General features: G+C 45.8%; 1 protein-coding gene across 4 annotated transcripts in view; it reads left to right on the forward strand.

The window, feature by feature from the left end:
* DPP6 (dipeptidyl peptidase like 6) overlaps positions 1–16,498 on the forward strand; it is a 998,429-nt gene that overhangs the window by 735,388 nt on the left and 246,543 nt on the right. For all 4 annotated transcript variants that reach the window (XM_034965319.2, XM_034965317.3, XM_034965320.2 and 1 more), the window contains exon 6: positions 2,380–2,432. In XM_034965319.2, the coding sequence (XP_034821210.1) occupies positions 2,380–2,432 (53 nt within the window). The remainder of the gene's footprint in view (positions 1–2,379; positions 2,433–16,498) is intronic.

The raw sequence follows: 16,498 nt of genomic DNA on the forward strand, positions 1-16,498 counted from the left end.
TGCTTTAGAAGTTGCTGGAAGTTTACAAAGAAGAAACCCAGTAGTTCAGAAGAAACGTATCTAAATCTGATTTTAAAATTATCTGTTTTCTCTGGATTTAAACTAGCTATATTACTTACCTATTGCTATATAACAAATTACCCCAAACTCAGTGGCTTAAGACAGCCAACATTTAATCTTGCAGTCACTGTGGGTCAGGAACTCGAGAACATCTTAGCTGTATGGCTCTGGCTCAGGGTCCCTCATGAGGCCAGCATCAAGACATTAGCCAGGGTTGCAGTCATCCGAAGGCTTGACCGGAGATGGGGAACCCATTTCCACATCCACTCACATGGCTTCTGGCAAGAGGCAGTCTAACGGGTATGAGCCTCAGACTCTCCATGGGGCTGCTTGAGTGTCCTCACAACATGGCAGCCAGCTTCCTCAGAGCAAGTGATATGAAAGACAGCAAGAAGGAAGCCACGATACCTCTTATAAGCTGGCTGCAGAAGCCTAACACCCTCACTGCTACTGTATTCTGTTCATGAGGGTCACTAAGTCAGCCAACACTAAAGGGTACAGAATTAGGTTCCATCTCTTCTCTTCTCTCTCCTCCTCTCCTCTTCCCCCTTTCTCTTTCCTTTATCCTGTTCTTCTCTTTCTGTGCCTCAGTTTCTTACCTGACCAAAGGTAACCTGCCCCCTAGGGATGCTATGAAAACAAAGTGAGATCAATCATATGAAAAGGCGGTTTTGGAGGGAGAGTTCAGAAACTCTATATAATATACCATATACCATAACCATGGAAACCTGAGATCAGCTCTGTCTAGCTTCCTGCTCTTGCATCTGAAGAAGCTGTTCCAGCTCACGCAGGCATGGCTTAGTCACAGTGCAGCATGGGGTCCTTTAATGGGTCCTCTCTGAGCGGTGACCTGCTCAGGACACAGGAGCCAGCACCAGGCCCTTCCTTCCTTCTCCTGGGCAAGCAGCACCACTCATCCCGGCAGAAATAGAAAAAGGAGTTAAGTTCCTGTGTTCCTTATTAGATTGCTGTAGCAGCTCCATAAAGCTCTCCTAGACAGTCCTGTCTGTTAGTGGCTGTTTCTTTATGACTAAAGCAACACTTTCCCATCTGCTGCCCTCAAAGCAAGGGGCCCCGGGCCACATATTTCTGGTTCAGGAGTCTCAAGATCTCTGAAAGCACCAGATTGTTGGGATTTAAGCGCTGTTGTTTATTTTTATATCTGGGTCCTGTTCCTCCAAATAACTCCAAGACCATTGTGATTTTCGAGAAGTTAATTCAGTGGTGCAGGCTAGGTAGGGAATGGTGGTATTAGCAAATCCTACCTGTTTTCTTTGCAAGCTCATTTCCATCATTGGTCCTCCAAATGCATTTCCCTGTTCAAAGTACTCTACCTTGGATATGTCTGCCTTTGCCTCCACGTCCCTCACCTATTATCTTTAGAAAGGTGGTTTTAAATGTTGGTCACTGAACATTTAGCCACATAGGGCACCAGCTCTCAGAGGTTTCACAAGTAAAGGAAAGGGTTGGGGGAAATGAAATATGGTTCAACGCAACAGAGTGACCCACATATTCCGTATATTCAACAAGGTCTCTACCCAGGAGGCTGGCGATGAAGGATGCTAACATTTCTTGAACCGCCATCTTCTCCCTTCTTTTGGGTAACCCTCGAATTCTGCTTATGGTTATCTATGGATTGTGGAGTCATTTCCCGGCTCAGGAGGTTAAGAAAGGCGTCTGAGATTTGAGGGTTACAGGAGTTTGGAAGCACTGTTTTTCTGGTTTTCTGTAACCTCCATTTTAAAGCCGTGATACTTCCAACTGCCCTTTTTCAGTAAGTTCTTGTTGACTACTCTCTTGAAACTAAAAGATGCATATCCCGTTGTACAGGGGGTCAAAAGTGTGCCCAATTAAGCCTGCCTTGACTTCAATATTGCAACTCACTGAAGACACACAGTGGAATTTCTGGTGGACCCCTTGCCATAACCCACAGGGAACTCTAGCCGTACATGGGTCTTACTGACACGTTGGGTCTAGCTGACGGTGCCTGATGGTCTCCAATGACCAAGGTGTCCTCATTAGTTCTGTGCTATATTTAGTTAAGCCTGAAATCTGTGCCCCTAATTTAATCACACACCAGGTAGCCATGGAGATGACATCAAGCCTCTGGCTGCCCTATAAACCATTGCAAATGCTGAAAATAAAATAAACAGGATATGCAAATTGACTTCCTAAGTAAATAAAAGACTTTGTCTCCAGGTGTTGGGATTAGCTGCTTTTGGTTCACTGATGTTTGTTAGGATTCACGGTGATTTGAAAAATATCATAGTAACAGCCTTTGTCTCAATGCCTACCTTTTTTCCTTTTTGTCTGTTGCAGATATATCAACACTCGTATACTGGATATTATGTCCTGAGCAAAATTCCTCATGGGTAAGAGTGTTCTTTTCTTTCTTTTAATTAGAAATATGCAGGGCAAAGTGAAGGGTAGAACATGGACGAGCTGCTTAACCCTTAGGGCGGGAAATGGCGTTCCAGTTCTCACAGCCAAGGGTGCTGGTATCGCGGCACCTCTGGGACTCTCCCTAGATAATGACACTAAGGATGTCAGGGGGTCACTTGAGTCCACTCACTTCCCCATTTGTGAAGCCCCCTTCCTAGAGCAACTCTGCCCTCTTCCTGTGCTGGTTCCTGCGGTTGACCCTGGAGGTTCTGCAGAGCCGGACATTCCCCTCTGCTTTGTAATCACCTGCAGCTTCCTCTCAGGCAAGGTGAGGTGGCCCTTGGCCTCCCACGAGGGTTCCTGGTTATACCCACACTAGCAGAATAGAAGCCTCTCTCAGCCCACCACATGTCATCAGAGACAAATCTGGAACATATTTATGGGATTACGGTAAACTACTCTGGTCAGACATTCAGCAGTGCATTGGGAATGGGTTGGGCAAGTGGTATTAGTGCTGCTCTACCCATCCCTCCGAGGGGGTTTCAGCGGCGTGTGTGTTCTTGTTTTATTGTCCTTTCTGAGCTTGGCTGTGCTCCCAGGGCCGGGTTTCAGTGCCTGCTTTTGACTGGGCCCCCCGGCTTCATTCTTTCATGACCTCACATTGCGCTGCTAACCTCATCCGGTCTCTCAATAATGTATTGTCCAGAGCAGGAGTGAGTTTAGTTTTCAGTGCTGGGCAGGCGTCCCCCACACGACCCTCAGATGCCTGATCAGCTTCACCTTTGGAACCCAGAGCAGAAAAGACACTGGTTAGGGTTTGGTGAAACCACATGTTGAGTCAGACACAGATGAAAAATGGTTGCAGAACTAGGAAAGTCTGTCGAGGAGAATTTTTTGTTGTTTTATCTTCATTCTTTCTTCGTCTCCTCTTCCCTCCTCCTTCCCTCCCCTATTCTCATTCCCTTCTCCTGGCCTTCCTGTTCCCCACCTCATGTTTCTCTTTCCTGTCTTCTGTGCTTTCTACTGTCATGCTTTGCAAAGGTGAGGTGCTCAGGAAAGGTTGATAAAGAAACTGAATTGTGCTGCAGATAGTGTCATGTAGGCTCCTGTGAATATCTAGGTTGAGGCATCCTCATTTCCCAAGCAAATTTTAACAGCAGGAGTGGCTAGAAAGCATTGTTCCATAGGTGAGCATTAATCACAGCATGAGCGTTTATAGCTGCTGCTCTCTGTTTTCTACACAGCTTAGAATACAGGCAAGTCCTTGGAAAACAAACTCGAATAAACTAATTTCATGTGGGCTTTAGACAAAGGGAAGACGCATGTGGATCTTCAGCAAATTGTGACCATAGTTTCTGTTAGATTATTAGAAAAATGAAGCCCAAAGAAAGCAAAGATGGCCCAAGTTGCAAAAATAAAGTATTCATACAAATTTTTCATTAAAAGTATGTTTTAAATAGAAACCCAAATATTCTTCAGTAAAGAGGAATTATCCCATTCTTTCCCAAGCAGACATATATCTTCAGAGGTCATGGCAGGCAGGACTATAATTATGCCTTGAGATTTATCTGCCCCTTCTGGGAACAATAGAATTTGTTGTAGATGATAGATATTTCGTTCCATCTTATATCAATTTGTAAAACTCGAAACTCTAAAAGCAGTTGATGCCTAACGTATTGTGTTAATATTTTACTGCATCAGTCAGCATTTGGAGGAAACAGATTCTAGGAACTTGGCACAGGAGTTTGCTGAACAAGCTAGCAAAGCTCAGGCCGTGATAGTCTGTGTTGAAGGCTCGGCTTCTGCACTTAGATACCTGGAGCCTGGTGATGATCCGCCTTATAGATGACCCCAACACGGAGGGAGCTGCTTCTGGTGTCTTTAATGGAATCAGAGCAAGAATAATCCCCCTGGTTTATTGGTTAGCTTTCATATACCTTTATCCCTGTTCAACAACCTGGAAGAAAGGCATCCTTATTTCCATTTTAAGTGAGAGCTCCAAGAGGTCATCACCTTCCCCTCACCTCCTAGCTACTGTATGCTTGAGTCTCAGCGTAAGTCAGGCTGACTCGAAATCCCATGCTAGTAAAAAAACTCGTGGCTCACACCTGTAATCCCAACACTCTGGGAGGCCAAGGCGGGCAGATCACTTGAGGTCAGGAGTTTGAGACCAGCCTAGCCAACATGGTGAAACCCCATCTCTACTAAAAATACAAAAATTAGCCAGGCATGGTGGTGCACACCTCTAGTCCCAGCTACTCAGGAGGCTGAGGCAGGAGAATCGCTTGAACCTGGGAGGCTAGAGGTTGCAGTGAACTGAGATTGTACCACTGCACTCCAGCCTAGGTGACAGAGTGAGTGACATACTACGTTCTTATAGGATTGAAAGATGTAGCAAGTACATTTATTGGAAAACAACCTCTGGAGGTGCCAAAGTCAGTGTCCCACCCTGTCACCATGTCACTGAACACAGCGCTCCTGAAGCGGCGTTGCTCAACCTGCTCAGTTCTTCCTCTTTGTCATAAGGCCATTGATGAGAAATTAGCCAATTAATTCATTGCAAATATTGTCAGAGTCTGATTTGTCTTAATGAGACAGTGGATCTCTGAGCGGTATCTCCGTAGGCCTGGAGCTTCGTGACCCCTTGGTCATCACTGTCACCGGTGTGCGTGCTCCACCAGGTGGCAGAAAAAGAACACAGCCCGGAGCTCTAAGTCTGAGGATCTAGGTGGGTTTTGGTTAGGGAGGAAAGCACAATTGTCTTTTAAACATAAAAATGTCCCTACTAAAATATTTAAATATACATTATTCATGTAGAAGAAAACTAAGAGATTTTCTTAATTTAGAAAACACATATCTGTACCTTTTTCACTAATTCTCATCTTTCCTTTCCTCGCTCCTCCCTCTAAATTAAAGCCAGAGGCCGTGCAATCTTCAGGATGGTTTTATTTGTCATTTATAGCTTGATTTTTTTTTCTTAGCTTCAGTCTTTGCAACCAGCCAGAGAAAAGGGTCTAATTAATGTTCTCATGCCCTCTGATTTCTGTTGTCCTTCCTTTTTGCAAATGGCAAAAGAGTTTCAGGAGGGACTACCCCTTTCCCATCCCCCTCTCACTCCCCAGTCCCCGCTGTTAGCTTCCTTCCTCAGATGGCTGTGACCTCTATAGCTGGAGCCAGGTAGAGTTCTTTCTGCCTGGAAGGTGGGAGTTGCAATGAGACTCCCAAGACAGCTGAATTTTTATATAATCAAAAATCTATTACCTAAGGGTAGGTTTGTTTGACTTTCACATACCAAGCTTCCAAAAATTGTATTCTTAAATTGTATCCTAAAAGGACATATGCCTTTTACAACAAATCTATATTTTAGTGGAACTAAAGCTAGTTATTTTTAACATGAAGCATTTCACTAGAAGTTTTTATATCAGAATTTTAATAAAATAAGGAATCTTCCATGGTGGAGTCAAGGATCTGTTAGGTGTTTCCATATAAGTATTTTTGTAGACTTGGCTACTGCATGACATTTTCCTGGCATGACTTCTTTTTCTAGAATTAGTTTTGTCTTTATATTTTTTAGGGTCTAAAGCCAAAGGCAAAATTATCTATATTTATGTCTATTATCTCTCTACTTAGCTTTCTATCTAGCTATACACACACATATACATAATACACACTTTTAATAATAGCAATAATATATTTCTAAAATGTAGTCTCATATCCAATAGGATTGTTCTGAAAGACATATGGACTTTTTTCTATAACCGAAATCAATTTGAAGAAAAATTGGTCCTATCACTTTATTATGTAATGTTGGCAATTAGGGGTCTGGCAAACTGAGAACTGTAATAGAATAGAAACTGCTGGGTGTTCAAAGGCATTTTTTTTACATGACTGACCATGTTCTGTGGATATCGTTGCTCTAACTTTGCTTACCTACTGGTAATTTTCAGGCACCAAACAAAACTGTGAAAAAATTGTGTTCCTTTAGAATTGTAGTTGACTTTTTAAAGCCATATTCTGTATCTGTGGAAACAGGAAACTGAGACATCACTTCCTTCTACCTGGAACTGCTCTCTAAGTTTATAGACTGAGATCCAGAGGAGCGTTCTGTTTATTTGGGAAGTAGATATCTAGGTCGAGAATGTACAGTGCCCAGTGCCAGCCTAATAGCATCATGCCAGGCAGTGACTTAGACCCTGCAGCCACATAGACCTGAACTTGAACCCATCGTGCTGCTGACTTCTGGTTGTGTGACCTTGAGAGTTGTTCTACTTCCATAGGTCTTAGGATCCATATAAAAAGATCATAATAATAGTGCCCACTTTGGTCTGGCATGGTGGCTCATGCCTGTAATCCCAGCACTTTGGGAGGCCGAAGCAGGTGGATCACCTGAGGTCAGGAGTTTGAGACCAGCCTGGCCTGTTGCAAAACCCCATCTCTACTAAAAATACAAAATTAGCTGGGCATGGTGGCGGGTACCTGTAATCCCAGATACTCAGGAGGCTGAGGCAGGAGAATCGCTTGAACCCAAGAGGCGGAGGTTGCAGTGAGCTGAGATTGTACCATTGCACTCCAGCCTGGGAGACAAAGCAAGACTCCATCTCAAAAAACAAAACAAAACAAAAAAATTAGTGCCCACCTCATAGGCTTGTTAGAAGAATTAAATGGAATGGCTGGGTGTGGTGGCTCACGCCTGTAATCCCAGCACTGTGGGAGGCTGATGTGGGTGGATCACTTGAAGTCAGGAGTTCGAGACCAGCCTGGCCAACATGGTGAAACCCCATCTCTACTAAAAATACAAAACTTGGCCGGGCTTGGTGAGGCTGAGGCACAAGAATCACTTAAACCTGGGAGTCGGAGGTTGCAGTGAGCTGAGATTGTGCCACTGCACTCCAGCCTGGGTGGGAGAGTGAGACTCCATCTCAAAAAAAGAATTAAGTGGAATGATATATGCAAAACACCCAGCAAAGAATTTTGCATCTAGTGAGTGATTAGTTAATATTGTAGTATGTACCCAATATATATTTGTAGTCTTATAATTAAATATTATCAGACTTTAGTTTCTAGCCATCTTGAAAATCTTTTCTGTTACAAATGAAGGAATAATATAATCCTAAAATCATACAATTCTCTTTAATAATTTTTCTAAGCTGAGGCTTGTTTCATGACACTCAGGTAATTATAATGTCTTTGTAATTTTAATTTCCCTCTTAAAAGAGGTATCTATGGCCTCAACTGTCTACAATTCTCAATACTCAATAATGTTTTTTATCTCATCTCATTCTGACCTTCTGCAATTAACTTTCCAGCATTCTTGTTTTGCCTCCAATGGAAGCAGAAAAGATACTGTGTCAGCAAATACTTATTGAAATACTATCTGGAGCAATGAAAGCATGGTTGCTATCCTTAAGAAATTAAAAAGCTTGTTGCAAAGGAAAGATACAGACTTATATAATAAAATGTTATAAAGTCTGTTAAGTGAGTAATTTCTTTTTTTTTTTGAGACAGAGTCTCACTCTGTTGCCCAGGCTGAAGTGCAGTGATACAATCTCAGCTCACTGCAACCTCCGTCCCTCAGGTTCAAGCAATTCTCCTGCCTCAGCCTCCTGAGTAGCTGGGACTACAGGCACCCACCACCACTCCTGGCTAATTTTTTGTATTTTTAGTAGAGACGGGGTTTCACCGTGTTAGCTAGGATGGTCTCGATCTCCTGACCTCGTGATCTGCCCACCTCGGCCTCCCGAAGTGTTGGGATTACAGGCGTGAAGTGAGGATTTTTAACACTGCCCACCAAAGAAGGAGGGGAGGGTTGAAGGTGTCACCATCATAAACAGTCTCAAGAAGGAAGTTTGACTTGAACTGAGCCTCATAGCTGAGTTTTTGTTTGTTTGTTTGTTTACTTTTTAATAGATGACAGGAGGGAGATACTCCAGGCAGGGTAAAACATGAAATGAACTTGACCTTTGCATGAGCCAACACTTCCTAGAATTAATGAGGTGCCCTGCCAGGCTGCTGCTGGAGTGTTCACGTGGGACTCAGCATGGGTAGGCATAGGGTTAGGTAGGCTTTAGGAGGTACCTAGAGTGCAGACAACTGAAATACTCAGTGTTTAAAACCCAGTGGTATTGGTCTTTGCAATAAGAACATAGCAACCTTTCGGAGCAGAAGAGGAATGTGATGAAAACAGTAGGCTCAGATTAGTTTTGTGCTTATGTATAGCATACACTGAAGAAAAAGGAAGATCAGAATTCTGGATTCAATTAGCAGCCAGGTTGGAATGGTGGGTCGGGAGCTCAGCCAATGTAGAAACCACACTAATTGTGATTATGAGTAGCTGGTGTTCTCTTGGAAAATGAAGACAGATTTCAAGTGTTTATATTCCATGTCCCTCTAATTAAATCTGCGGCAGCCTGGGCTCCTTGTGAGTTGAGCCTGGTGCCATCCTGAGAGGTCTCTCTACCATGAGCGGTCTGTAGGTAGTGAGTTCAGGAGGGCAGCGATGAGAATTCTCAGCACCCATGTTGGTTAGTGCATTCCTTTCCAGCCCTTTCTTCCTGTGTGTGAGTCTCCAGGGCCCGGCTGCTGCACACACGGAGATAGGCTTTGGCTGTGCAGAGCAAGCTACCTTCACAGCTGCCGGAAGTTGCAGGACTAGGATTGTGTGTGTAAACTGGGTAAGCACCAGTGTGAAGCAAAAATGCAGAAGAAATCTTAAAATGGCTTTTTTTTTTTTTTTAAGATACAGAGTCTGGCTCTGTCACCAGGTTGGAGTGCAGTGGCACAATCTCGGCTCACTGCACCCTCCACCTCCCAGGTTCAAGCAATTCTTCTACCGCAGCCTCCTGAGTAGCTGTGACTGCAGGCGCACACTGCCATGCCCGGCTAATTTCTTTTGCATTTTAGTAGATACGACGTTTCACTGTCTTGCTCAGGGTAGTCTCGAACTCCTGAGCTCAGGCAATCCACCCGCCTTGGCCTCCCAATAAAATGGCATTTTATGTGTCTCTACCATGGCATTGAAGAGGGGAGAATTCCACTGTTACTTGGTTTTTTTGTTTTGTTTATTTGGGTTTTTTTTTTTTTTTTTTTTGAGAGGGAGTATTGCTCTGTCGCCCAGGCTGGAGTGCAGTGGTGTGATCTCTGCTCACTGCAAGCTCCACCTCCCGGGTTCACGCCATTCTTCTGCCTCAGCCTCCGGAGTAGTAGTTGGGACTACAGGCGCCCACCACCACGCCCGGCTAATTTTTTGTATTTTTAGTAGAGACGGGGTTTCACCGTGTTAGCCAGGATGGTCTCGATCTCCTGACCTCGTGACCCGCCCGCCTCGGCCTCCCAAAGTGCTGGGATTACAGGCGTGAGCCACTGCGCCCGGCCTGTTACTTGGTTTTATGGATTTTCAGAACTGTGAACAACTCATACATCTGCCTGTAAGACTTGGTCTCAGCCATTTCTCCCTCCCCTTCTCCCTTCCCCTCCTGTCCTCCTTCTATCCCTCCCTCCTGCTGAAATCCAGACTTCCAGTAACCATCACCAAAAAATGTGGACTTTAGAGTCAAGGAGATCTGGGCGTAAATCCCCAGTCTTCCTTTCTACTTGTGTAGTCATGAAACAGTTCCTTTGCTCCTCTGGGCACACTTACTCCATCCATATATTAGTTGCCTAATGCATGGGGTTTATGGTGAAGTTTCTATGAAACACTGTATGATGAGGTGATGTCTTTAAGGGCCTGCTTTGGTTCATAGAAAATACTGAGGGTTGCCAGGCGCGGTGGCTCACGCCTGTAATCCCAGCACTTTGGGATGCCAAGGCGGGTGGATCACAAGGTCAGGAGATCAAGACCATCCTGGCTAACACGGTGAAACCCCGTCTCTACTAAAAATACAAAAAATTAGCCGGGCATGGTGGTGGGCACCTGTAGTCCCAGCTACTTGGGAGGCTGAGGCAGGAGAATGGCGTGAACCCGGGAGGTGGGGCTTGCAGTGAGCCGAGACTGTGCCACTGCACTCCAGCTCGGGCGGCAGAGTGAGACTCCGTCTCAAAAAAAAAAAAAAAAAAAGAAAGAAAATACTGAGGGCTCTATTCATGGTGGACACCAAGACCTTCCATAATATGGCCAAATCTAATTAGCCAGCCTTCGTCAAATTTCCCTAAATTTGGGACAGAAAATAAATCTCATACTCACTGTTAACTCTGACCAATTGACAATGACTTCCTGGAGCTCTACATTTAAAAATAGACTAAAACCATGCCCAGGCTCTTTAGGAAAGAATGCCACAATCAGTGAGTTTTGCCTCTGAGGTTTCTGTTCTCCCATCTGGCTGTGTAAGAATGAATCACATCACGCAATGTGTCCAGTCATTGCTCCCAAACCCGGAATGTGTCTCTGGTTATCCACACCTCTATTGACCTCATTCTCCTCCCCACCACACGAGCCCCCTCCCACACATGCGCACTACAGAAATGTCCTGGTCACTGTGCCTCTCATACTCAAGTCCTTCTGACCCTTCAAGCCACAGCGTCAAAACCTCCTTCTCTAAAAAACACCTGAATGCTGAGAGTCAGTACTGCTTCTTATTTCACACCAGAATTTATTGCTGTGTTAAACGGCTACTTCCATTGTTGTAGATAGAATTTTTCTAAAGGGGATATTTAGGAATGCTTTCCATATCCATGTATTGCTTGAATTCTTTCTCTCCGTCATTCTAAGATGTCAGAGAGAGGGGTTGGGTGGGAAGGGTGTGGACTCTGCCTGTAATACCAGTAGCTGTTGCACAGGGTGACACTGTGACTTTGAATTGCAAAAGTGGCGAAAGAGGCTGCACCAACAGGTCTTATGCTCTTTCCAGGTGCAGGTCTCAGATAAGAAGCTGAAGGTAGTCAGTGGCTGGAATGTCATCGGCCACCTGCAAAGGGAGTCATTGCAGCTACTCTTTTCAGTGGAATCATTTACTTCCCTCAGGGACTTTCTTAGCAAGTCTAAAAGATTTTCAAACAAACAAGTCTCTTTGAAAACGAGGTGAAAATGCCCAGGAGTCCTCATTTGGTCAGGCTCCTTGTTCATCTTAAACTCTACACCCATGTCCCCGGTTCCTGATACTGGGGGACCCCATAAATGTTGGTTGATCATTGGAGGAAATGAATTAAGGACCTAAGCCATGCTGAGGAGCAAGAATGTGTGTGCTGGGGCCCCACCACAAAGGGGTTAAATGAGAGCCTCTGAGGAGGGAACCTCAGGATGGCTTTGAAGGCTGCCTGGGTGATTTTGGTGTCCAGCTGGGGTCATCTGGCCTGCTCGCCCCTTTACTTGCTGCCCTTGACAAGTGACACCCAGGATTGCCGTGGAAGCTGAGAAATAACACTTCTGTCTGAATATGCCAGTAAAGTTTCCTCTCAGGCATTAATTTCCTTGTCCACTCAAGAAACTTGGAGAAATAAGGGTAGATCTCAGATTAACCATGTTCTTGGGGATTTACTTAATGATATTCAGTAAAGGGGTTATAGTATCAAAGTCTGCAGCATGGAGATGAAGCAGAGCCGGCTCTTCCAGGGTCTGTCCACATCAAGGGGCACCGGACGTTGGTTGTGATCGTTCCTGAGCCTGGCCAACCTCACATTTGCCCTGGGCTCCCTCTGTTGAGCTCCGGTCTTCACCTTAACCGCGCATGTTTGCATTGTGGGGAATCTGTGCTTCAGACAGACACGCCAGATGTTATAGGTCACTGCATCTAAGATAGAAGGTGTTTTGTTTATTTATTTATGTTTTAATTTTGGCTGTTGATCACTTTCTTGTGCTGGTGAATCAGCACGCGTGTTGAACCAGCCATTAATCTCCTGGGAGAGAGCTGTTGACATCTGGGAGGGTGGCACTCTTCCTGTTTACAGATGTTAAAGAGAAAGGCCCGTGGGTGTCTCCCTGGGTGGCCGAGCCTGGTTCATGTGTGTGCTGTGCTGTGTGTTCCTTCTTCCACACAATTACTGAGCCCGGCCGGGCACAGCGGCTCACGCGTGTAATCCCAGCACTTTGGGGGACCGAGGCGGGCAGATCACCTGAGGTCAGGAGTTCGAGACCAGCCTGACCAACATGGTGAAACCCCGTCTCTGTTAAAATTCAAAAAAAAAAAATTAGCCAGGCATGGTGGTGGGTGCCTATAATCCCAGCTACCTGGGAGGCAGAGACAGGAGAATTGTTTGAACCCTTGAACCTGCGAGGCAGAGGTTACAGTGAGCCAAGATCGTGCCATTGCACTCTAGCCTGGGCAACAAGAGCAAAACTCTGTCTAAAAAAAAAAAAAAATCACTGAGCCCCTCGCAAGTGCCAGGCCTGATGCGAAGCACTGGGGATGGATAGGGAAAGGCCCCACCTGTCCCTTGTTGTCTAGTTTATTTTGTTTTGTTTCTACATCACCTCCTCTCTCCCCTGTGCTCCTGCAGAGGGTTGGACACAAATCCCCCACTGTGTCTGCGCTGGGGACATTGGCCTAAATCAAACATCTAGGGCAGCCTCAGCCAGGAAAGGGCATCACTCAAGGAGAGGGAGCAGGTCAGTCTGTGTGGATAGTGGTGGGAAGAGCATACCCCAACACCAACTGCACGTATGTGATTTCAAGTTTATTGTGGTACAATTTACTTCTAATAAAAATCACGCTTTCGGCCAGGCGTGGTAGCTCACATCTGTAATCCCAGCACTTTCGGAGGCCAAGGTGGGTGGATCGCAAGATCAAGAGATCAAGACCATCCTGGCCAACATGGTGAAACCCCATCTCTACAAAAAATACAAAAATTAGCTGGGCGTGGTTTGGGTGCACCTATAGTCCCGGCCACTAGGGAGGCTGAGGCAGGAGAATCATTTGAACCCAGGAGGCAGAGGTTGCAGTGAGCCGAGATCATGCCACTGCACTCCAGCCTGGCAACAGAGCGAGACTCCATCTCAAAAAAAAAAAATTACACTTTTTAAAGGCATCGTTTAGTAAGGTTTGACAAATAGGTGCAATGAATGACATAAGCTCCCCACAAGCAAGACTCAGGGCAGTCCCACCTGCCCAGAGCATCCTCCATACCCCTCCACCCAGGTGAGCGCTGCCATGCCATCTATCCCACACTTTTGCCTTTTGCCTTTTCTGGAATGTCAGGTTGAGGGGGTTGTACAGTTTGTTACCTTCTGCAGCTGGCTTCCTTAGCATAATTGCTTTTGAGATTCACCCTTGTTGTGGCAGGTGTCCGCATTCATTTGTTTTTCACTGCTGAGGAGTGGTCTGTTGCATGGATATCATAATTTGTTTCTTCATTCAACATTTCATTGATATTTGAGTGTTTCTAATTCGGGGCTAGTATGAATAAAAGTGCTGTGCACATTTGCACACAGATTTTCATCCAACGTGTTTTCCTTTCTCTTGGGTGAATACCTAGAAGTAGAATTCCCAGATCATAAGTAAATGCACCTTTAACTAGATTCTAAACTGCCCAACTGTCTTCCAAAGTGGCTGCACCATTAAGAACTCTGCCTTTTTCTTAACTCACTACCCCAGGACTGACTTTTTTGACCCCCTGCCCTCCGCCCGGTCACTGTGCATGACAGGTGGAATCCACCATGCTCTGGGGGTGGCTCCACCTGCAGCTGTGGGGAGAAGCATCTGTGCTCACTGCACATAGATCTGCACCCTCAATGCCAGCCTGCACCTGCCTTTCTCTACCTGGCACCTGGGGCCTCATGGGGGACAGTGTCCGGCCTGCAGGAGCAGCAGCCTGACTGTGCCATCTCTCATCCCTCCAAATGAGCTCTCTGTGGCACTTTCTAAATGACATATCAGCAGTGAAGACAAATAGGAAATAAGAGGCAGGAGGCAAGGCAGACACTCCCCGTGGAGCGGATTCCACGTGGCCCTGGGCACTCACCTCAGGAGTGGTTGAGAAAGCCTGGTTCCTGCTTGCTCCATGAAGCCCTCACTCCTTGACCAGATTTTGGAGAGAGGAAGTTTTTTCAATAACTGCCCCTCTTGGTAATCCTCCTAAGGAAGAACAAAAGAAATAAAACAGATTCAAAACTGTGGGCCTGCGCAGTGATTCATGCCTATAATCCCAGCATTTGGGGAGGTCAACGTGGGAGGATCTCTTGAGCCCAGGAGTTTGAGACCAGCCTGGGCAACATAGCAAGACCCCCATCTCTACAAAAATACAATTAAAAAATTAGTCGGATATGGTGGCACGTGCCTGTGATCCCAGCAACTTGGGATGCTGAAGTGGGAGAATCGTGTGAGCCCAGGAGGTCAAAGTTGCAGTGAGCTCTGATTGCACCATTGCACTCCAGCGTGGGCAACAAAGCAAGCAAGAAGAGAGGAGAGGAGAGGAGAGGAGGGCAGAGGAGGGCAGAGGAGGGGAGGGGAGGGGAGGGGACTATGCATATCCCAGTAGCTTGGCTCTGGGCTGGGTCTGTCTGTTGCTTAAAGGCTTAAAAAAAGAAAGAGCACAGAGCCATCTGCACTTGGACATCCTGGTGACGTGGCCTAACTTCTGACATTGGGGTCCTACAAAAGAAGATAAGCCGTAGTGTTTCCTTACTGAGAAGGCCTTAATTCCAAAGTGAGGGCTGGCAAACCCAACAGCACAGCACTCAGAGGAGAAGACACAGTTGTTGATTGAGTCGAGCTTTCTGGCTTCCCAGGACCCTCGGCTCAGTCACAGCACAGCGTTACCAGGATGTCAGATGCCCAAGGGCAGTGCTGACATGCAGCCTGCCACTGTGGCCACAGCACTCGGGTTAAAAAGAAACCAGATAAAATTTGTGTTTCTGCTTGTCCAGACTAGAAATTAATTCAAACCTGGCCTGTAGCAGCTGTCTTCTCTACATCCAACTGGATGGATGAAGGCCGTCCTACCTGGTAGAGGGAGGTTGGAAGGATGAGAACTGTCTACAATTAACCTTTTCATTAGCACAGAAAATTTACACAACCAAGGTCCCAATTTCTAACGTAAAGGTCAATTTCTGACATCTCTGTGTACATCCTAACTGATTCACCACACCACTGCCCGAAGGTACATTTCTATTGGTTTTTTGAAATGCTAAAGAGGAGCTCTCAGGCAGCGTTAATGTATGCACTCACGACTTCATAGGTACCAGTACTGCACTAGCTTCCAGTATAGCACTAGGTACTAGTACTGCACTAGATACTAGCACTGCACTAGGTACTAGCACTGCAGTAGGTACTAGCACTGCACTAGGTACTGTGGATTTGAGGGGTCAGAGGGGAAGGAAACCATTCTGATTGTCAAGGAATTTCCTATATAGTTACAGAAACCACATTCATTAGAGAATGAGTAAATTACCTTTGTGCTCCTGTTAGACTACATAAGAACTGTACAATGTGATGTCCTGGGGTTACATAAGTATAGTTTTAAATCAACTATATCTGCAGCCTGTGAAAAACCTATTCCCCTTTTTTCCTAGTTGCAGTTCACTCCCCAGTTCGTCTGCACCCTACCTCGATGAGACCTCCCCTTCCGTGGGCTAAACTAAACCCCGAGCAGTTAGCTGTTAATGATACGAGCACCATGCCTGGAGCTAGGGCCAAATGAGTCAGAAGAATCCTTTGCAGTGCCGCGGGGCCCTAATTGTGTCAGGTATTTTGCCCAAATTAGCATGGCTGAGGATCGGCTGCTGGTTCTAAAATAGTCTCGAAGGACTGAGCCCTGTCTCCAAATTGCTTCGGCAACATTACTCATTCTCAGCACGACTCTGGTTTCCGCCGTCCCAATTTACAGATGGGCAGCCGAAAGGGAAAGGATGAGATGGGTAAACTGAAAGTCACAAAGGAAATCCTGGGCCAACATCACCCCTTGGGGCTTCCTCCAGCTGCGGTCTGTGCCCCCACAGCCCCAGGATGCTGGGCGGTTTTCTCCAAGAATTGGAAACCTTTTCCCAGGGCATCCTCACACAAAGCCCCACTCTGAATAACACGATGATTTCGGGCCTTTTTCTAATCATAAGCCCCCAAATTAGATAAGATCAACATGAAAGGTCTCAGGTATCCCTTAGGAATTTAAAGGAAGGACAGAAAAGGTTGAG

The sequence above is a fragment of the Pan paniscus genome, chromosome 6 (assembly GCF_029289425.2).
Source record: "Pan paniscus chromosome 6, NHGRI_mPanPan1-v2.0_pri, whole genome shotgun sequence".
NCBI lineage: Eukaryota > Metazoa > Chordata > Mammalia > Primates > Hominidae > Pan > Pan paniscus.